This window comes from Macrobrachium rosenbergii, chromosome 6 (genome assembly GCF_040412425.1).
Source record: "Macrobrachium rosenbergii isolate ZJJX-2024 chromosome 6, ASM4041242v1, whole genome shotgun sequence".
NCBI lineage: Eukaryota > Metazoa > Arthropoda > Malacostraca > Decapoda > Palaemonidae > Macrobrachium > Macrobrachium rosenbergii.
This window is the reverse complement of record NC_089746.1, coordinates 12,337,284-12,359,838: the sequence shown is the minus strand read 5'-3', so window position 1 is coordinate 12,359,838 and position 22,555 is coordinate 12,337,284. Positions and strand designations below refer to the sequence as shown.

At 34.5% G+C, this 22,555-nt stretch overlaps 1 protein-coding gene and 1 long non-coding RNA gene across 11 annotated transcripts in view; one reads left to right on the top strand and one right to left on the bottom strand.

The window, feature by feature from the left end:
• The window catches only part of LOC136839192 (uncharacterized), a 32,979-nt gene extending 14,582 nt beyond the window's left edge, over window positions 1-18,397 (top strand). The window contains exons 2-5 of one of the 2 annotated variants that reach the window (XR_010853248.1): window positions 10,007-10,063; window positions 12,971-13,033; window positions 14,150-14,267; window positions 18,211-18,346. This is a non-coding gene — a long non-coding RNA (uncharacterized lncRNA). Of the gene's footprint in view, window positions 1-10,006; window positions 10,064-12,970; window positions 13,034-14,149; window positions 14,268-18,210 lie in introns of both variants that reach the window. The other variant, XR_010853247.1, reaches the window with a different exon arrangement.
• The window catches only part of trio (trio Rho guanine nucleotide exchange factor), a 1,217,727-nt gene that overhangs the window by 34,459 nt on the left and 1,160,713 nt on the right, over window positions 1-22,555 (bottom strand). For all 9 annotated transcript variants that reach the window (XM_067104902.1, XM_067104910.1, XM_067104903.1 and 6 more), the window contains 4 exons: window positions 8,028-8,153; window positions 5,405-5,756; window positions 4,706-4,813; window positions 2,306-3,032 (listed from right to left, as the gene is read on the bottom strand). In XM_067104902.1, the coding sequence (XP_066961003.1) occupies window positions 2,306-3,032; window positions 4,706-4,813; window positions 5,405-5,756; window positions 8,028-8,153 (1,313 nt within the window). The remainder of the gene's footprint in view (window positions 1-2,305; window positions 3,033-4,705; window positions 4,814-5,404; window positions 5,757-8,027; window positions 8,154-22,555) is intronic.

Below are 22,555 nucleotides of genomic sequence, written 5' to 3'. Positions count from 1 at the left end.
GGTCATACAATTTTCTTTACAGCCAGTTTTTCTCTAAGGTTTGGACCACTATTTGATTGTTTTTCGTTACCCGTAAACCTGCAAACTATGCTTCTTTTAAAAATTTTGTGCCTGCTGTAATGTACCAGGAAATTTTTAGCCATTCCTGCTATTCTTGTGCTAATGTTTGCTGTCCACCTTGCAATAGTTTCTTTGGCAGATTTGTTCTCTCTTCCTAATGGTAAATATGGACAAATCCAAACACCCTCTGTTAACAATAAACCAATACTTATTTCCCCTTAACTCACTGAGTCCGTGTTTGTTATTCTTGGACTTAAGATTACCACAGTAAGGTTTTGGTCAGTGATTTCTGGGACCCCATATTTGATTTTTCAGGCTATGTTTGTTGCACTCAGTATTGTACTGTAAATTTAATAATGTACCTGTGCTCTTTATGGGGTTCAACTTACTCCTTGATGTTCCCATGTCAGTTGGTGTCATCCATAAAAAATTTCTGGCTAACTCCAACTAACTAGTCTATTTTACTTAATGTTTGTGTTTTCCATTTATTAACAAACTGCAATAAAGGGCAAACATTCAACTTTAAAATAAGACCTTAACTAATATACTGTACTATTAAGAATAAATTCACAGTGAATCATAAAATAAAAATATTGCTATGGTCAGTAGCAGTCATCAGAGTGATTTGCCACAAACGAGTTTTCAGAACCATGGGAATCTCAGTGGGTTTATAGCAAGTTTCGAGAGCACTGTAATTGATTTGCTTATTTAGACTTGAACATTGTGCCCTGCGAGAAGTAAATTCATCACCTTATAAGTTCAGGATAAAGGTAAGCAACCATGTAATTATCATGTGAGCAGATTCCTAGAGATGGTCTGAAAAGAGTTGTTGAAATCTCAGAGAAAATTAACCTCTTCAAGTCTGTATGATAGACTGTGTGTATTAATAGCCATAGAGAAGTGGAAGGGTGATTCCAAAATATTTAAAGAGGGCTAGTTATATAGCTTATGTAATGTCCCTACTAGGAAAACACCTAATTTTTAAATTTGTAACTTATACCCATGGCCTTAGTGTCACTGTAATCTTGGTACAGTGCTTCTTTAACATCTTAGAAAAAAATATGAAAATTTCATTCGAGAAATAAAAGTTCATTAAAAAAAAGACATGCTTAACTCGTCACAAAATTTGCTAACGTTTTTAACAAGTTGATAAATAAAATCATTGTTAACAAATTGGTAAATAGTATGCCAAAAATATAAATTATTAATACAATATTGCAAAATGCATGCAGGCACAAGCAAAAGGCTTAAGCATGAATAACCATGCATTGATGTAAAACCTGAAAAAACATTGCACAATGGAAAGAATTGTTTAAAGATCAGATCTAGATTTGCTCATGAGAATATCTATAGTACGTTTGGTAAGGGAATATTTTGTTATATCTTGGTATAAATCTAAGACATATATAATTTTTTCATTATTTTAAACAATGTAATGTGGAGATAAATCCAAAGTACAGTATTAAACTGTGCACTGTTAGCTGTAAGTGTGGAAGTAACCAAGGCTTTAAAGGTGCTGTTGAAGCTTGTAGGTGCATCATATACTTTAGGATGATAATTTTTACTTAATTATGATTTATTTCTTCGTACTAGTGAGAACTCTGACAAAAAGCAAATACAGTATTTATATGGGAAAGAACTTTAAGAGTGCAATGGAGCATGTGCAAAAGAAAGAAATGACTGAATAGATTTTGCCTTCCTGAAATTGTACACTGCACTGTATCCTGGGTTGACTGTAATATGTATTGCAAATATACTTTTGTATGTAGTTGAATGAAAAATTTATTTTTTGTAAGCGTGTGATATTTTTCTCTCAGTGAACTGCCTTACAATAATATATAACAAAATATATGTAAATATAAAGTTGTTTATCACATTAGTTATGTACTACTTGTATTTCATATACAGTACTATTCTATTCATGGACAAGTTAGCATAAATACAAAAACAATTAGTATTTAATTATACTGTAGTAAATTTACAATCTTAGCTTGAGCATTCTTAACATCACGTGGGTTCATTTTAATAATAATTAAAGAAACAAAATGAAGACAATGTTAGGAAATGTAAGGAAAAACAACAGATAAGCCTTCTCCATACAGAGCTGTACAGTTATTGGTCAAAAAAGGATTTAAGCTCCAAAAGTTACTGTTTCAACAATACAGATGCCAACCTTAACCCATTCCAGCCCACACCTGGCCCTTCCAACACTAGGAATGGCCATTGGAATAAGAGTGATTCTTACCCTGGGCCAGATTGATGCGAGCAGAGCAGGAAATGTTGTGTCCACCACAGCTGATTGTACAAGTGTACTCCCCTGCATCTGTCACACGACAGCTCCCCACGTGAAGCCTCAGAGTCCCATCTCGGTGTTGTTCTATTTCAAAGCGTGGGTCTGTTAATGGACCATGTGGTCCAGTCCAAACAACTGTTGTCGATTCAACCCATAATCCTGCACCTGTTATTACACACACCATTTCTGCTGGCTCTCCAGGACACACAGTAACATTCCTTAAAGGAGTCAGTATTCTAACTGGGGATTCTGGTGATGCAGGAATACATCCACTATAAGGTTTAGCATGATTACGTAAAGCAACATTATTAATATTTGGACTTTCTGGATGATATGGGTTTATCAGGGACACAGTCATCTGTCTTGAGGGCATTTGTGATTGTTGTGGCGAAGATCGAACACTAGGTAATTCATGAACCGTTTCCTCTCTTCTTAAAGGATGAGGGGGCTGATGGTCTCTCTTGGAAAAGGATGGTTTTCGGAACTTTATCCATGGCTTTTTGCCTTGTTGTTCACATGACGAAGATGCATGGGTGGGTGAAGCTGGTGGTGTAGTTGGCAAATCAGGGTAAGCAGAAGGTATTAGTACACTGGCTGCTACCCAACCTTCTGCTGCTGGGCTAGTGCTACTGGCGGCTCTGTGAACTAGGTACCCTCGGAGAGCATTAGATGTTATAACCTGTTAAAAAAGGGAATGACAGTGTAAGAGTTAACTTGTTTAAGAAAATGAATTATTCAGTATCCACTATTTTTTTTTAAAAGCTGAAAGAATATATTCATGAATTAACAGCTTTCTTTAATTTTAGATTATAACCAAGGGTAGGAGAGTTTGAGTGCAGCTTTTTGAATTTCATAAACACATTATGATAAATACAATAAGCATATCAGAAATTTGTTTATTAAGAGACCAAAAAGTTTTTCTTAGGATGCTTTTGTAATTTTGCATCAAAACTTGCAAGGTAAACAGTAAATACTGTACTCCATATTCTGTCATTTAGTTGGAAATTTACGTACATAAGGCAAACTGAAATAACATTGTTTCAATAACTTTTCATGTTTTACCCAGTATTTCAGCCATTAGTAAATTTTTCTTAATATTTTTAAGGTCAATACAAGAAGATATAAATTGAGGGGAAAGATGAAAGGTGCAGCAAATTGCAAAAAGCTTATACTGTAAATTGCCAGTAAGATTTTTTATAGTTACATTGGTTGTAACAAAGTGGTTGTTATTAGGTACACTTTTAAATCCTTTAACTACACCTGCCAGTTCTATATTAATGATCTTCAATGCAATTAAGTGTTGAAATGAAACTTATCAGAAATTCCATGTAATTGTTGGTTAATAAAAAATGTTTTCAAGTACACAATTGTAATTTGCCCATTCAGTTTCTTAATTATTTACTTGCTAGTACGGAGAGCAATTACCTAAAAGTGAATGGCTTCTAGTTGTTATACTGAAGTCCTGTATTTGATGCTTTGGCAGGCATACAACTTTCACTTCCATTAAAATCAAAATTTCACTTGTAAATTTTGTTTAAACAACACTGCCTACCAGAAAGAATTAAAGCTGTGTGCTTTCATTGTCTAGTGCAGTCTTAACTTCATCAAAGACATAGATCTGGCAGATTCTTGTACAAGCTAGTTAACACCAGAGTGATGCTAGTAATTTTTTTTTTTTAGAATCATATGCAGCATTAATTGACCTTCAAATAATGACAGCGAGTTGAACGTTATTGCATCTGACGTGCTCAGTGCACTAATGGGCTTAGTCTATGATCCTGATGATAAAAAATAAGCATTTTGAAGTGTTTCTGACAGAAACTTATATGGAGAACATGGTTACTTGTGGTTATCTCATGAAAGAGGAACTGGTACCACTTCCCTCTCATTTTAATATGTGACATACATTTCAATGATTATTCATTTCAATAGAAAAACATTGGCAAAATGTAACTCCTTTTACAAATAACTGCTTTCAAAGGGTAGTTGAACTCTAAACCTCCCAAAATTTAACTAGCTCTTAATTATTAAATACTTAGTTTGTAAAGGTTACTTACATGAATACAATAATTGAAAGTGAGAAGAGTTTATAGGTAATAGAGGTAATATTTTGAAGTGCATAATCTTCTCAAAATGACAGAGCGACGCTTATCCTTCTAAAAGAAGAGCTCAAGTTGTAACTTACAATGCATTGTACTGGATATTCATTGTCATTATATATTTTTATGGATCTGAATAGTCTTGTTGAACTAAAGGCACTCTATTGAATTCTTCTATCACAATGTATCTTATAATCTTCATTTACTGTAGTTAAATTAGTTTTTCACATAATGTATGCTATAGCCAGCTTACTTGTATGACCTCTCCTCGGCTAACAGATATTTCATCTTCTCTCAAAGCAGTGAAATCGGCTAACACTTTGACCAGTGTCCCTGCTGGTAAAGGAACATTCCATTCACCCTGAAAGTATAAAGTTGTTATTGTATTATATTTGAAAATTAAAAAATTCACTCCATACATGGCTATAAGTTTATAGACATACCGCTATTTTTTCAACAGAATTTTATACAGTATTGTATAAGATTCAGAAAAATTATATCATAGTCACTGTTCCACCGAGTTGAAGGAAGGAGCTCCTCATGCTTTCTCAGGTATCCTTGCAATGCTTGCTAGGGCACCTTTCCCACATTTACTCTTTGGAAATTAGCAATCCTTGGATTGCCTGGTTTGATGACTGCCATTCCATCTACTATTCTTACTAATTATAGAATATTGAAAATAAGGAAATTGAAGCTGAAATGCTATGCACAAAAACTTGAGAAGAATAGACTAACCCTACCCAGAGTATAATGTAACGTTAAAATGATATTTGGAAGGAGTGAATTATAAGGTCTTTTATTCAGAGGTCATTTAGGCCAAAGAGTGGTATAGATAAGTTTTTCACTCAAGTTCCGCTGATTTTCTTGAAACAAATAATAAATACTATATAAGGGCCCTGTACAAACCATTATAATGATGACAAATTCTTGAAAGAATACGATGTATGCTTACCGACTTAGTGGGAGAGGCAGACTCTGACCATCTTCGCTGATAAAAATCTTCTTTGTCATGTCTGGGAGAAGGTAATAAATTTTCCATGCTGTCAGTACTATCATCTGCAGCTCTTCCATCTGCTTTTACTCGCGGTCGCAGGGTATTGCGAAAGCCATCAAAGAAATTCTTTTTACTTTTTGGAGGACTATATGTTACATCATGTCTCTCCATTGAATCTTCTCTATCTACAGGAAGGTTACTTGGAAACTCTGATGCTAGTGAAGGTACAGGTGGAAAAGTTGGTGGCGATTTAGATTCTGTTGACTGTGTCGGTGAAGTAATAGAGACAGTTGGTGTTGTAGAGGCATATCTGAAAAGTCCATGTGTTTTATTTACTGTACATGTTAATTAAATATTGAGTATTTTAGCAAACAAATCTGATTCTTTGATACAAACCCATAATTTACATTAACACAATTTGTGTTATTCACAAACCGTAGACATGCCACTCACAGATATGAAGAAGATTGTCTGCATATTGACTCCAATTAGGAAAGTACTTCAATTCTCATGTAGTCTAGATAGTGACTGCAAGAAATGAGTGGGGTTTGACAGTGGGAACATAATTATAAATGATTCCTTTAATTTTGAGAAAAAGATAAGAACCTTGATTTAACTTGCAAACCCATCATTTATGTTAGCCTGCATTGCAATTCATGGGGGAATAGTGATCTGGTGCAGAAAGCCACAGTTGGCTGATTTGAGTGAAGGGTCCGACTTAGAGCCCGTATGTTCAAAGTCCAAAACTCTAGAAGTTAGGGAATTATAACTCTGGAGTGAAAAAATCTGTGCACACAATAAGTTCAGAATTATAGGACAGTGAGACAGTAGCTTAGTCATAGTAGTGGACTGTACCCACAAAACATAGCAGGTTGCTAATCCATCTGAGTCAAGTGTGTGCACCATCATCCTTGAATGTAGTCACTTCTGAAAGGCACAAAGATTTGCATTTTTTGGTCTTAAAAGACAAAACACAAGAGGTCTCCATGGTAATGAAACGAACAGCAAATTGAGCTTCCTGCTGACTGGTCTTTCTCTAAGATGGTTTCGTGGTGAAAGGAAGAGAAGATTGTCACTGGATGAAACTAGCATGTGATGCTCACATTCCCAACAATATGAGGATGAAATCCCTAATGAGTCCAGTGACAGTTAAGCTGAGAGCTCTGTTCTTCATGAGTAAGTTGACCAACTCCAAATGAGAGCAAGTTTCCCCTTGTGTTGAAGGAGTCTAAAAGTACAAGGATGACATGGAAGCATCTATACCCTTGGAAAATATTTCTGGTCCCACTCCCTAGCAGGACCAGACAATATAGTTTTAGGACAATGGAATGAACTGTGAGGTGATTAGTCGAAAGAAATCAGTCAACAGGAAAGAGGAAACTAGAGAGACCTGTAAAAGCAGCATCTCTTTTCTTCATTACAGTATCACGTTAGAAAACAAATGAAGAGAAAATTAAATATGAAGGATGTACTGTACACTCTCACATCAATTGAACTATTCTCCTTGCTTTCAAGGTGCCTGCAATTGAGAGAATTTTGTCTGTCAGAATCGCACCCACTCTGCTGAGAACCAATTCCTGCCAGTCAAGTAGGGAGATGGATTCCCTACAAAACCTCTAATATATACCACTCAGAAGGTTGCTAGCACAACTTGTGCAATGACTTCAGTTGTAATAAAGGGTTCCTGGGTCGTGTATAAAATGATTGAATTTTGTTAAAATACCTATTTGTGGTCTGGTAACTACAGTCAGTGTGGAGTGCTCATAGATGGGTTGTATCCATTGTTGCCAGATTTCTGCACCACCAATTTCCACACCTTCTTATCCACTGTCCCCACTGTCTTAATCACACTAACATTCTCCTCAAGGGTTGAGAGGCATCGTATTTTTAGGGGATTTGAATGACAATAGTGTTATTTTTATTGCAAAACCTCTCTTACATTTCTAGAGTGGAAAAAATTTTTAACAATCATAATTTGTTAACTATTGAAGTTAGTGGTCTAGTTAAACTGGTTAAAAAATTTTAGCCCCTCAACTTTCCAGAAACTTCGGGATTGTCCCACTGATAAGTAACAATCTGATGTGTAAAAAGGCTCGGTAGTTTATTTTACACTTGAACATTCAAGATGATATCGCTCAGTAAACAGTAGTGCAGTATATGCAAGTACCGACAGATGCATAATATCTAAAGAGGTAGCTTGGTAAAAACTGTTGCAGTATTGAAATTAATAAGTCTGGTAACAATGTCTGTTAAGTTGAGGGGTCACTTTCTGTGATGAATGAGTAATGATAGTACAGTACTCTACACAGAAAAATTAATTTTTTTCCATTCATTTTGTTAATACTTAATATACACAGTAACAGTGATTACTCGTTTAGAAAATGTACTGTACTATATTCAAAAGGAGAAGGGTTGTTAATTTTGACAGATGAAAAATAAAAAAGGATGTCAGATATTTTGTTAATAAAATAAATTTACGGAAAAAACATTTCTTGGTGTACTCTGGGTATGGTTAGAGATAGGAAGCTGGGTGGTACAAGGCCATATGGCCACTGTATATAATACAATGAAAAATTATTACCTGCTTGGAACATCAATTGTATTTGATTTCTTCTTAGCAGCTGCTACACGCTGTGCTGAAGTAGGTTGGTTGAAAGACTTTCTTAGTGAAGAGTTCCAGTTTACTCCATGCCCCAAGGGATCAGCTCTGTTGAAATTATATAAGATGTAGATATTGCACACCAAAAATTTGATTTTCTATCATCAAAAGTCTTTGTTGTACTGTACAATACTTGAATAGTACTCATAAATCATATATAAACAATACAGCACAGTTAAACAAAATTTAGAAAAAAATATTTGTGCAGTGTTCACTGCATGAAAAAAAGGGATATTAATATTTGGATAATGGATACCTCTGTATTACAGAAACTTAAAACCACTGTCCTTTGGCCAAAGTAAAACATGTCACATACATGTCTCAATATAAAGTAAGTATGTTTAAAAATAATGGTCTTCTGCGACATGATTAGAGTAAAGGCAAAGCAAGCAAAGTACTGTATTTGTCAGCATAGAAACAACAAATCAAGAAAAACAAACATGCAAGTCCATGCAATATTTATCATAGAAGATTCAACATAATATTGTTTCAAAAGGCTATGAATCTGTAAGCACACTACAGGTACTTAACATATACCCTTCATATTTAAAATATGCATGTACAGTATATATAAAGGATGATGTAACAGAACTAGTTCAATAGTTTTAAAAATTTTGCTGTCGAGTGCTTTAACCACTTTGTACTCTTGAGTATTATTTGGAATTCAATATAAATGATTTGAATTTGATGAAGGTGCAACTGGGCTGTTGTTGAAAAATATGACTTGGAAACATAGTAAGACAAAAAATTGTTTTATAACTAGAAACAGTACCAAAATTATGCCAGTCGTTTTGAAGCAAACAGACTCAGTTTTTCACCATGCTCTTTTTCAAGGGACTGTCTAGTAATTTGTTGACTATAGATGGTATACCTTGAAGTTTTGAAAAATTACAAATAATGTAATTAGGAATTCCTCTATACAAATACTTATCCAAATATCTCCTATTAATGTGCCATTTCTGTTTCTATAATTTGTGGAACAGAAAGTAAAACAGACATGCAAACCATATAAGTAATATTTGGATTGTGATTCTAAAAAATTCTATACTATTAAAGATAGTGCACTACTTGACTGTCAGTTAAAACTACTGCTGAACATAAAGGAAATACCAGACCACTTCAAAAGAAGGTTCAAAATGTTTGAGATGGTGTCAGTGAATGTCAGTAAACACACACATACTAAGCTTTTCTATTTCTGATATATATATATCTAACATAGTGAGTAAATTGTGCCTATGATTAACTCAAGTCCAACTTCCATTTTGCTTTAATCACTATTTCCTATAGCCAGCATGCTTGTTGGAGTAGCTTATTACTGCATATTTGTGCCACAGTAGATACACTAGCTATGTATCCCCATGCAGTACATTGTTACAGTCTAGCATTAAAGGAGTACAGATGCTTTGGATGTGACATAAAATTCATTGCATCCTACTACTCTGAGGCATAGTTGCTCAATACTAGCATTTGGCTTGAGACTTGGTGTGTCAGTTCCAGTTCCACCTAGGTACCCAGGAAAAAACAAATGCTGTAGCTTACGTTTAATAAGCTAATAGTTTAGATGTGTGCCGAGTCCCCTTTTTGTGTGGAGTATGTGTTACTTTATTCTTCTTGTTTTTAACCTGTATTAGTAATTAGTAATTATTGTAATGGGGCATTGTGATGCAGCAGATACCATGAACATAGGTTATCTACTACTTTTTCACAAGTAAATTTGTCATTGCTGATATCTTGTCTTGTAATTTATTTCTGATTTTGCTACGGTATTGAGAATGTACATACATAATCAAAGGAATCCGAACTTTACTTTTACCTACAGTTTAGGCTATGTATGCTAATTTGTTTGTGAGGGCAACAATTCATTGTAAATTCAAAATTATTAATGTTTTCATCCATTTTAGGTGGTATCTGAAACCATAATGTTTGGATGACAAGCCCAGTTTAAACAACCTGGCTCAGTGAGTATAATTTTTTTTCAAGTTTCAAATTCAGTACTAGATAGCTACAGTGTGATTCAATGCAAATTTTTATCTGTTTTTTCATGTGAAGTTCATGACCAATCTGTTTTTATTGGCCCTGGTAGCAAAGTGATTGAAGAAATACAGTTATAATAGATTTAATAAGTGCAGATCTAGTTAATGCCATTACTCTTTGTTTCTATATTAATTTTATTTATTTAACACCTACAGTATATTTGTTTATTCTGTATCCATCTGTTAAACTATATATCCCCATACAACATTCTAATATCAAAGTACATGTACTGTATTATATGATTAGTGTAGTATAGTACAAAGTCAAAGAGCATTTGCCTCTTGTTGATCTTAATGGCTTATGTGTTAGGGTAGTAGCCCAGTATTGGGTCAGGCATTTTCTGAGCCATGAAAAAGAGTTTTTCCAATGGAACTAGTTTTATCATACAAACCCATTCTTTGTATATTTGCCCTGCTTGTATTTTCATCATCCTAGACACAATCCTTAATAGCATTTTAAAGATCATTACCACATGGCTGGTTTGCAGCTGGACATATGCATACCTTTGCACCTTTGTTCCTAGCTAGGTAAGTTTTGCATACTTGTGTAGTTTAGAGATACGGCCACAAGCTCAGTGGGCTCTCTTACTTGTTCAAATCATAATTAAGGAGGGAGGTTTGAGCTGCCGAAAAAAGACATCCAACTACAGTGACTGATTGGAACTAAGGGCTGTAGATTAACATAGAATTCAATGCGTTGTAAGACAGAGTCATATTTGTAGAGATAGAAACCCTTGTAAAAATATAGATTTACTGTTCTAGATAATAGTGATATAGTAACAAAGATGTACAGCTGTAGTAGAGTACTGTACTTGCTTGATGAAACGCAGACAAGGAAAGTAATACCAGACAAGGAATTAGCCCTGATATACCTTAATTGGAGTAGGTCAGTTGGACTTCAGTGTTGAAAAGATCCAAAAAAGCAGTCTGAGTCAAGTGTGTTACATGTCTTCTTAGGATGCATTCATCAAAAGGTCACAGTACTTTAGCCTATCCTTGATTTTGTTTAAGAAACGTTTTTGACTGGATCACCTCTTGTCCTGGTTCTTGACAGTCTGTGAAGAGGAAGGATTGATGACTGAGGGGGAGCACCTGTCACTGAAGAAGAGTGACTGCTCTACCCAGCTTCTCATTTCCCTGACTTGGAAAGTCACTGGATGTCTAAGTAAAAGTTGAGAGTGAGTTGCCAAAAATGTCCCAGAAGCTCCTACCCTGGAGCTCAAAAGCTGGATACTAATGAACGTATGGGGACAGCCAGAATGTGCAGGTAAATGTGGGTAAGTAGCTTGCAGTCTGGGCAGGGACATTGTGGAAAAGTTAGGTGAAGTGGGCAAGGCTGCAGTGGCCCAGGCTGACTACAGAAACCTGCTTGAGAATTTGCTCCAATAATTTACTACTAGGATGGGAGATGGGCCAGTGTCTGCTGCTAAGGGTAGATTATAGCTCTAGACATTGAAGTGATAGCCAGACACCAAGAAAACAAGAATGTTGGACTAGGAAAGTCCATTTAGGAACATCAGGTTAGACTAAATTCTTTGGTCAGTCACAACCCATCAAAGATGGAGTCAGAAGGCAGGGTAGCCCTGCACATCTAAAGAGGATTTCCAGGTAAAGCCATTAAGGTCAAAGAGGGCAATAACCACTTCAGTCACTTTATGACAACTGTCTTTAGAAGGAGAAACAGTGCTGGAAATCATGAAGACAAGAGTTTATCACAGCACAAAGTGGTATCTAATATCACAACATGACAAACTGGTATCTAATATGAATTTAGAATATGTGCTGAAGGTGATAAAACTAGACAACAAATATTATGAAATACACACAGTAATAAAAGCATGAAACATGCTGTGAGAAAGTAAAAAAAACTCTTGGACAACTTTCTGTAAATGGCTCATGATACCTGAAATTATCATTGAGGTTATGCATATTAAATCTGCACTCTAATGACTTCACTTGTCAGCACCATGGAAGAAGAAAGGCTAGGAAATAAAAATACTATACATTTTTTATTATGCAATTGCAACCTTACCATAAAAGTGTGTTGCATCACACTGGCAAGGTCCTGACAGCCAGCCAGCTGGTGATCTGTAAATTGCCATTAATTTTGTGTGTTTGTCTAGGATGGAGTCAATGCAAGTTAGACAAGTATATGAGCAATGGGCTTGTAATAAACATTTTAATTATATTTTATAATTATTGTTATTTTTTATAGTAATACAATGTATAACATTGAATTAAAAATTAACATACATACATACAAACAGAACTATGTATAGTTAGACATATAGAGGTATAAATATATAATAGTTTTCATAACACCAGATCTAAGTGTCATTGAAATTTTACAAATTAATACATAAATAATTTTCAGATGACAATTATATAAATTACCAAACAGTTTTCAGTAAAAGTACTGTATATTATGCATTAGCTAAAGTCAGAAAATAATATCTTGGTGACTAAATACGTATATTGATTTTTTCCACAATTGTTTTTTTATGCACAGCCCATATTTATGAAACAATGTCCAAAGCATTGCAGTCTTTTGTCTGACAGATAGAAAAGTGGTAATAGGGCTTCATATAAGCCCCTGGATCTTCTTGTCCACAGCAGGCAACTGCCTAATTCTCATGTAGCTTATTGTTGTGAGGCCAGTGGGGTTGGGGAGGAGGGCATTTGTTACATGAGTGATGGGTTTGTGGAAAAAATAAATGATGGGATTGTATGAAAAAAATGTTTATTCTTATAAGTTTGACATGATTACCACAACACAAACCCATCACTTACCTGCAGCCTAAATCAAAATTATGATTCAAACTTGATTTTCAGAATGCCGAAGAATGCTGATTAGGACCTCCAGAATCCTTGGAAAGATCTTGATGACTAAAGTAGGTAAGGGACCCTTGTCTATTGTCAGTGTAGGGGGTCAGAAAAGGGGAAGTGCCTGAGAGAGGAAAATAAGGTCTTGTAATGTGTGGTTGTCAGCTGAATTAGGAGAAGAAAACCTGTATATGAAATGTCAGTGCCAGTAACCTTGGAAATCTGTATCAGTAAGGATGACATAAATAAATGGATGAGAAAGGAGTTGGAAAGACGAGAATGAAGAGGCCAGTAAGTCTTCCTTGAAGACTTATTGCTTGCTACTTGCACTTAGGATAGCAATCAAGTTAAAGTTATGTGCAAGGACTAAAGATGTGGAAAAGGCTGTGATCTTGTGAGATTAGGAGGATGAGATAAAGAAATATTTAAACAATCTTGCAGTAAAGGGAAACTTTGCTGCAAGAATTCCATTTAGCTGATAACAGCCTTGTAGACACATGAAAGTGAGGCTGATACCTCCTGTGGATCTGAGGGTCTTGTGGTGCATTACAGTTCTCTTACAGCTCTTCATCTGTTTGCTAGGAAAATAGATTGCAATGCCTGGGACATTTGAAGACTTGACTGTGGGGTGTAAGTCATGGGTTTGTAGTAATCAAAATTTTTGTACAGTCTAGACTTTTTGTTGAGGCAATGGCATAATACAATCTAGTACACAAAAATAAAATTGCAGATTTTAGGTTGTCAGCTTGCTGTAGAATAGGGAACATTGGTCACAAAAGCCAACAGATTAAAAGGCAAAATACATAGTATAACTTCTACAACTTACACTTGTCATGAAGAATGTGGACTACATTACTGATAACTTGAAAGAGTTGGTACAGTATCACAAGAAATGTACATTGGCTTACAGTAGCTAGTTTTGCTCATGAAACAAAGATGCAAGTACAGTATGTACTGTTTCATACTGAATCTTCCATGCAAGTAAATATTTAGTAGCAAGCAGAGAACCACAAGCAGTTTATTTCCATTAAGAAAACTGATAACCAACATATGTTCTGTGATGTACATAATTCATACTTTTTTCTTAAGTAGAACATGAGTTGCATATTGCATTGCAGCATGCAAAATATCTCTCATGACAGCATATATAACATTTTATAGCAAGTTCTTTTTCTTTTTTTTTTTTAGGAAATTCTTCTGGAATTGGGCATTATTGGTTATCAGTTCATGCAGCACAACAGAGAAGACAACAAGATGTGACAAAACATTCAACTTAGGTACTTACTATTGAATCCAGGTACACAAGGTATGATTTATTCTGGAGTCTTGTATTGAAAAACTCCAGAAGGATGCTGGGGGTCTGCATCTAATGAGTTAGTTAGGCCATGAAATGCATTTTAAAATATCAAACATTGTGAGGTTACAGCATAATTTATTGAGTTTATTGCCAAGGTGGCTATCAAATTCGAAACCATTTAAGCATTATCTTACTTCATAGTCACTCTCATATTCTGGTCTTTTAATCTTTGCAAGAGAGTGAGGGTAGATAATTCTATAACTCAAAGCTTGACAGACTTATTTTTGAGAAATGAAGAGTAGAGGAAGAGCGTAATGTATACAGTACAGTATTTTGACAGTTCAGTTTCAGGATGCATGGTCAGTACAATATATTTTACAAATCTAGCATTTTTTTATTTTATTCAGACATCATCTCCCATTTCCTTGTAAAGATTTCCCATGCAGTCAAGCATTATAGGCACCCAAAGTTTTACCCATTAGGCATCACACAGCAAAGGATGAGGGACTTCTTTATTAGTTATATCAATGAAATTTCACTTTACAGTCATGACTTCAAATAGGCCCTGTAATTGCTTATTTTTATAGTCTGCTTTCATGGACAGTATCACCTTTATAAATGTTAGTGCGTTAATTCATTACCATTTTAAGTAGGCCTAAGCAGGTTTACTTCATGCACTGATTATGACTAACATAAGTTCTACTATCATTATTATGCACCTCCTGTCAAATGATATCTGGTCTTGTGTTGTATTTTCGAGAGAAGTCCACGATTTGGAGAGAAATGACCAACAATAAAGAACACAGCAGTAATATGGAAGATCCTTAGGCATGGATTATAATTAGCATACAAAGAAAGAAACAAAAACTTCAATGCACACGAGGTCTGGAGTAATTGGGTTACACACTATATTTGTACTTACTAATGAACACTGCAGTATCAACAATCTGCCTACCTAGTGTTGCAATGGCTTAAGACACAGCAGTCAGTTGAAGAACCTATTTGTCTTATTTCAGGCTGTACCTATACAGTAGCAAGTTTATTCAGTTTATAAGTATATCTTAACAGTACTGTAATTTTCTTCTGATCATCAAAACTGGCGCTCATTTTTTTTTCAAGACTTAATATTTATATAAAGTAAATTCTCGTGAGCTGAGGTGTATTTTTTAATGTCATGTTGACTGCTCGTGAAACTTTGACTACACAAAAAATGTTGAGGGACAGGGTAAGGGTAAAGAGGAAAACTTTTGTATAAAGATCTACAATGGAATGCCCAGTGATGCATATCTAATGTCAAGATATCATCAAACGGCATATGCTCATTTCATTAAAACATGATTTTCATGGTAACCTGATGGTAGCAATATTGTAGGCATGATTACATTTTAGTTTTCTTGTTGGTGATTATTTAGCAACCATAAAGTCAAAAGGTAATGTAGATAAAAAAAAAGGTGACAATCTTTATCATTGCACTTGTCCTCCTTTAAGTAAATGCATTTTCAAGATTCTTTTATAGAATTGACCATTTGCTTCTTATGTTTACTGGAACCAGGCTAAAACATGGGACTGTTCGTGTGTAAAGGAATCTTTATTCTATTTATTATTGTAAACAATCCTTAAGTTCCGTAAGTATTGGAACAACTCCAAGAACATTATCAGCAGAACAAAGGTCAATAACAGCCTCTAAAAAAAATCCAAGGAGAGAAAGTATCATTCTAATATTTTAAGATTCAAAAGGATTGTAAAAACAAGTTCGTTGATGCTTAATTTCATAATTTGTAGTATATTTAGTATATATATATATTCTTTTAATATAGCCACTGATTTACACAACAATGGCAGTAAGTGTTGGGTCAGAATCAAATATCCGTAAGGTCATTGTGCTTTATAAAATCTGAGTTCACTTAGAGTACTACCAAAATTTATGAGAGACTTGATAGCATGGATACTTTAAAAGAAAATTAGAATTGGATTCAATTTCAGTTTGAACACAAGATTGTACTATCTGACTGTGAAGAAGTATGTTTATGTCAGGATACGTCAACTAAACATACTCCTTAGTATGTATGTCCATCTGTGAACCAGTCCTGTATCCTTAGGATATGTACTTTGAAGAGTGTCATTTTTAAAGTAATGTAACCTGAATCGTACAGAATTAACATCAGAATGGGAAATACAGTGCCCTTATGAGACAAGGAGACTACTAAAATGTTCCGTGACACAGAAATGAAAATAATTCAAGGTGAGGATATAAATCAGAGGGGTTTGCAGATTCGTTACCAACACAATAAGATTATTTGTAAAGAAATCAGCTGGTTTAAGACCTTATTTGAAAATGTAAGTTCATCAATTGTGCAGTTGCCAGGGACCATAAGTGGTGCTGTTTTTAGGTACATTGCCACTAAGTGTACAGTCACGTTGAACTGTCTAGTTACTGTCAAGCCTCCAGTGTCAAAATAAACATAATAAAGAACTGATTGTCTTTTGACTTACGAAGTAGTTTGCCTGAATTATGGCAGCTTTGTGTAGTGGTTCTGTAATTTCTTAATTTTTGAGATTAGGACATACTGAGACATGTCTTTAACTCAGTTTATTCTTGATCCTGTTCACTGATCTAAATGTGGTCATAGTTCTTGAGTACAACTCCATAACTTTTTTCAGAAAAGGATTCATAAGGTCTTGAACCTGTTTTTACTGACATTTTCATTCGGTTTAGGTGGTTATGGATATGTATATCTTAGGAAAATCCAAGATATAAAAAGAGTACAACATAGCAAACAGAAGTCCTTATGAAGCAATGTATTCCCAAGTCATAATCAAAATGGCAAAGACTTCCGGGCCTCTTCTTCCTTATAGATTGGTTGTTGTGGCACTTTACTTTTTCTCGAAATTAGAATTCTTTTTCAGTTCTTGCCTGCTAAATTTTTGCAGCCTTTGACCTTTCAAAGTAGATGTATTGTTTCCTAAAGATTTGACAAAGTTTTCTTTCCTTGACCATATTCTCTGCTCTTAAGGGTTTCTAATATGGTATTTGATTGTCCTCTACTTCTCGGGGGTTTCACAGTGAGAATTATTTTGGTCCAACCTGATGGACAAGTTGAAGCGACTCTGAAGTATTTTACAAACTTAAAAGGAATTGGAAAGGAGCAAGGTAGAGTGCAACTGGGAATGTGTGTTACAAACTTAAAAGGAATTGGAAGGGAGCAAGGTAGAGTGCAACTGGGAATGGATAAGTCCCTGGTTTAAAGGGTTGCTACTGTGGGCAAGTAGGATATAAAAAGTTGCAGAAAATTCTCCCAAGGAAAGGGAAAATTCTCCCAAGGAAAGGGAGTGGTAAAACCTTTAAGTGGAAGGAACCTTGACACTAGATAATGTTGCAGAGGCTTTTCTTTATTGTATCAGTATACTGTATGGTTAGATCTTATTGTAGCATATTTATTTATAATATTTTCAAAGTTTGTGGATTATGTTAATGCCTAACATTTTGGATTGAAAAATTTTTTCTAGTTAATTAGGGTATTCTTGAATTTTACCGCATTATTTTCAGGTTTTTTCAAGTTATATATCAGTCTGCACCTAAGAGATCTGCAAATACTCAACTAACAAAAGTTTTTCCAGTTTTTAAAGCCTTTATTGGTAGAACATGGATATGAAATTGTGCCTTTATTGGTAGAACATGGATATGAAATTGTGTGAACAGTTGCCCTTGCAAAAAAAAAAAAAAAAAAAAAAACTCTTGAAATAGCCAAGGCTCCATTATTAACATGGAAGCTCCTGTGCTATCACTTAATTTCCAAAGCACCTGATGAATATATGATTTCATGAAATTTTTTTTCTTCCCACAGTTCTAAGGATCCTAAGCCAAGATGATAGTTGCTAATCTTTTACTGTCCATCATCCTCTACCTTCACCCGTTTTTCAGTATTGAAGAATTGTTACTTTCTCCTTTCAGATCACCTGTTTCAGATGACAGGACTGTATGGTGACTGGCTGTCTTGAATAAATTTGATGAAAAGATTTGCAGTCATCAACTCTTATGGTTGTTAACCGCATACTCATTTCTTCAACTGTGCCACCCCAAATTAAGAGAATGGGAGGCCAGTGAAGTTAAGAGGACATCAGCATGCACTCATAGTAAAGTAAGTTAGTGCAAATTAATTTATAGGTTTATTAATTTTTTGTATGAAGGCATTTTCTTTTTTATTTCTTATCGAAGTTTAATTCCAGCCATTTAACTTCTCATGGTATGTTTCAGGTTGCATTGCCATATAGCATTTTCTTTAATTTCCATGCATGATATTAATGAATATAATGGTTAATTTTAGTCAGTGTGGAAGCTTGGATATTTGCTTGTAAGTACAATACTCTCATACATGGTAATTCTTTGGCATGCAAAGCATAATGGAAGAATCTTTATTTATATCTGTTTCTGAATAAGCACTAGAGACCATAATTTGCTCTATCATCCAAAAAGTTTAAGTGGGCAGTGTGTGGTATACAATAGCTGTGAGAGACATTTGACAGTAAAGGGGAAAAACTATATATAGTGTGCAATAGGTGAATAGTGAACTAGCAAATCTGACACGTTATCCTACAGATGTAACCGAAAACCCAACTATAGTATTTAGCTAGAACAATCTGGTAAACAGATACTCACTAAAGTGTATTGCACATTATGCCAAGAACATGTGAATATACTGTATAAATACATAGTACACAGTGTTGAGTATGATTCAGTATATATCTATCCAGTACACAGTGTTGAGTATGATTCAGTATATATCTATCCAGTAAACTGAAAACTAAAAATTGTAAAAAAATTGATAAAGTTGATGATAAATGTTAGCTACTTGCAGTGTATAGTACTTATGATGACCTTAGAGGCTGCAATAAATGCAGCTGTGCAGGACTTGTGGTATACTTGTTGATATAAGACGGCAGTTCCATGTACAGTACTATATATTAGACACAAAACTATAAAAAAAATTCTTGAAAGATTTTTCATGTAACTAAACTTCTTTTGACTTTTGCCATCAAGTGAACAAGATGAATGTTTCTTTGGAGTTGTAGTACTTATATGATTTTATGATAATCGCTAAAACAGAATTGAAATCAGCATACCAAGTTACAATTGTCAGTGGGATGTCAAGATCTAAAATGAATAGGGTAAATACATAACATCTTGGAACGAGATGATTTGTACATGTGATCAGAAGGGATGAGGAACAACAGTTAGTCAGAATATTAGAGGATATTGAAGTAACAAATACCAGTTGGAAGGCCCAGAAATTTATGGAGAAGGGCATATATGAAAACTTAGGCCAGTCTAGATAGGAATCACAAGACAGAAGAGACTGGACAGTTGTTTCATACCCTTTAAAGGGAAAAGAGAAATATCTCCAGTTGTTATGCATCCGATTCTTTGTTTTGTAGTTTGGCATATTATTCATTTTTCTGAAGCTTGTGGAAGCGTCATATTGATGAAAACTTAGCATTAACACGTAGGCTTATTTTTGTAACTTTCTGGCATTGCCCATTTTAAATGTTACTAATAATTACATTCATATTAAGCAGTCAAATGACGGTATGAAAAACCATCATGAATATACTATGCCTGGAAATTGTTTCTTCTAAAGTACACGGGGGTAAACCAGAATGACAGAAATTATTCAGCCACCCAGTTAAGTATGGGAGAAACTAGGATTAATACCACAGAAAGCTTTTCTTTTCTATATTGGCTGTTGGAAATTTTTTCACAACGTTTCTAATCCTTGGAAGTTTTGTCAGAAATTGTCATGATAGAGGAGTCAATTTTTTCTCACTTGAAAATTTTAGGTTGTAAATGACATCATAGCCCTGTAATTAACATGAGAGATGTTTTATATTTTGAGAAGCTGTATTTAATTATAGGCAGTCACAGTTGATTATCTGTAGTCAAAAAGAATTGTGTTGAGAATCTGAATCAATTAAATATTAATCCAGAGTTGTTTATGAATGGGTCCGGTCCTCAGGTCTTTTTTTTATTTAGCTTCAATTAATCTGAAATACTATTACTGATTAATCTGAAATGCTATGATTGTTAACATTTACAAACCTGACCTTGAACTTAACAGTGGTGTATTTTGTGGATTATTCTTGACACTTGCTGTTATACAGTTAACATAACAGAAAAAAGATATTTACTTGTGTGTATAAAGAGTCCTAGCTGTAGGTTTTAAAAATTTCAAGTTAAACATAAGATGCTGGGAAGTTTCAATGAAGAAAGCATACAGGTTGACCAATACGCACAAGCATACAGGTGATCAATTTGATAGCTTGCTGAGTATGATCTTTTTTGCTAAGTCTTATGTGTAGTTAACCCATCCCTTGTGTCGTTTGGGTAATCTTAATGCTATGAAGGAGCATCAGTTGTCATCATAGACTATATGCTCCTCTGCTTACTCCTAGATACTAGTCTAGCACATATATGAATTTATGTTAAGGTTTATTTATCTGATCATTGCATATTCTAGGCTTTATACCACAGATCACAGCTTGCATTTATTTAATTGCTCTCTTTCTTAAGGGAAGAAGTTAATATCTTAATGAAAAATTTCATCTGGCTTACCAGGAAAATGGCAATATCCTATATCAGTAGGTGAAATGTCTCGTGCTTGCCAATCCTAAAATTGATTTCCATAAATATTTACATAAGGTCTGTAATTAATCCTCAAAAATTTACATTGCAAAATTCTAGATTTTGTTTTATGATTGAGAACTTGAAACAAGTATTTAATAAGGCAGCTTTTATGGCACAATTTGCTTGCCATTTAAGATACACTGCAAGTAATTATTTTTCAAAACAAAAAGCACTTTACATTTTATTCTACTACAGCAGACACTGTTTTAGTGTTTGTAATGTTAAATTTCCTATGTAAACAGTTAAGGGGTAGAATTTTTCACATTTTTTGTTCTAAAACTGGTAATTCTTTGGAAAGATTTAGGATAAAGCAGAGTTCTGTTATTGGCTAGAGAACTTTCATTGTAAACACTGAGTTTTATTAGCACTAGTTTTTCCATACCAACCTGTTAATTATATATTTGCAGCCTGAGAGAGAGAATTGTTGTTAAATATAAAAGCCATCTTTGGGTATTTACCATTCACCTATCCTCTCTTTTAGCACCCATCACAGATAACTGTTGAGACAGATCATACTAATATTTCAGTATAGAAAAGTAAGATGCATTTATTATAATTTGAGAAAAGTTAATCAGAATCACAGATTATGATAGTTTACAATTGGAGATAGATTTTTCAGTAATAACATTGCTCCACAGCCAACTTTCATGAAAGCCTAGGGTGAGATGCAAGTCAGGTTTTAGCTTTCATGTATACCTCCAACTTGTGTGTATATCTAAAATTGGGTTTCCCAGCCCATAGAAATTTATCTTCATTTAGCCAAAACTGTCATCTTCATAATCTGCTTTGGTACCTTAGTATGTAACTTAAAAGCTGAATAGACTGAATCTTTAGCATAAATCTCCATCTTGTTGGTTACTGCTAAAGACCTAAATTCTTGCAATTTCTGCAAACTGTGGGAATATAAAATGCATTATGAAATTGGCTAGGGAAAGTAAATGTGACATCCTACTAACAAAGGCTTCTGTCTATTCAAGAAAAAGCAGGCCTACACTACATAAAGATCACTACCTGAAAAATCAAGTATTTTGAAAATTAAGTTGAGCATTTTTACCAACTTTCTTTGCTAAACTATTATCATCACATGAAAAGCCAGCAGTTATCTGAAAAATATTCTAGAAGACAGGAATAGTCAGTCACACCTATCTGTAAAGTTCAAAAACTTCGTACAATAGCGTGAAAATGAAGCTTACTTTTTTAAAGGTCTTAACATTTGACAGGAAGTGCAATTTTTTAAATGTAGAAAGGAGTCCCATTTTCCCAAATTTCTTTGAAAGGGCAAGTAGCCATAACTGCAGAAGAAAAAGCATGTCACTGTACATGAGTTCAAATGAACTCAGACCTGTAAGGAACTATGAATTCTTATAAAAATGAATGGATAGTGGTTCCAGTGAACCCCTTTTCAGCTCTTCAACAATTTTATGGGCAAGTTAAAATTTGGACAACCAACCTCTACTATTTCTGGAATGGTTTGAACAAGATACACAAAAAGGCAGAGTAAAAATCACCAACTTTTATTCATAATGCGATATTTTATATACAAACATTGAGTTTTCAAGGATATGAATAACTGGTTGGGATGCAGCTGTACATATGCATGAATATTTTTGCAGGAGTT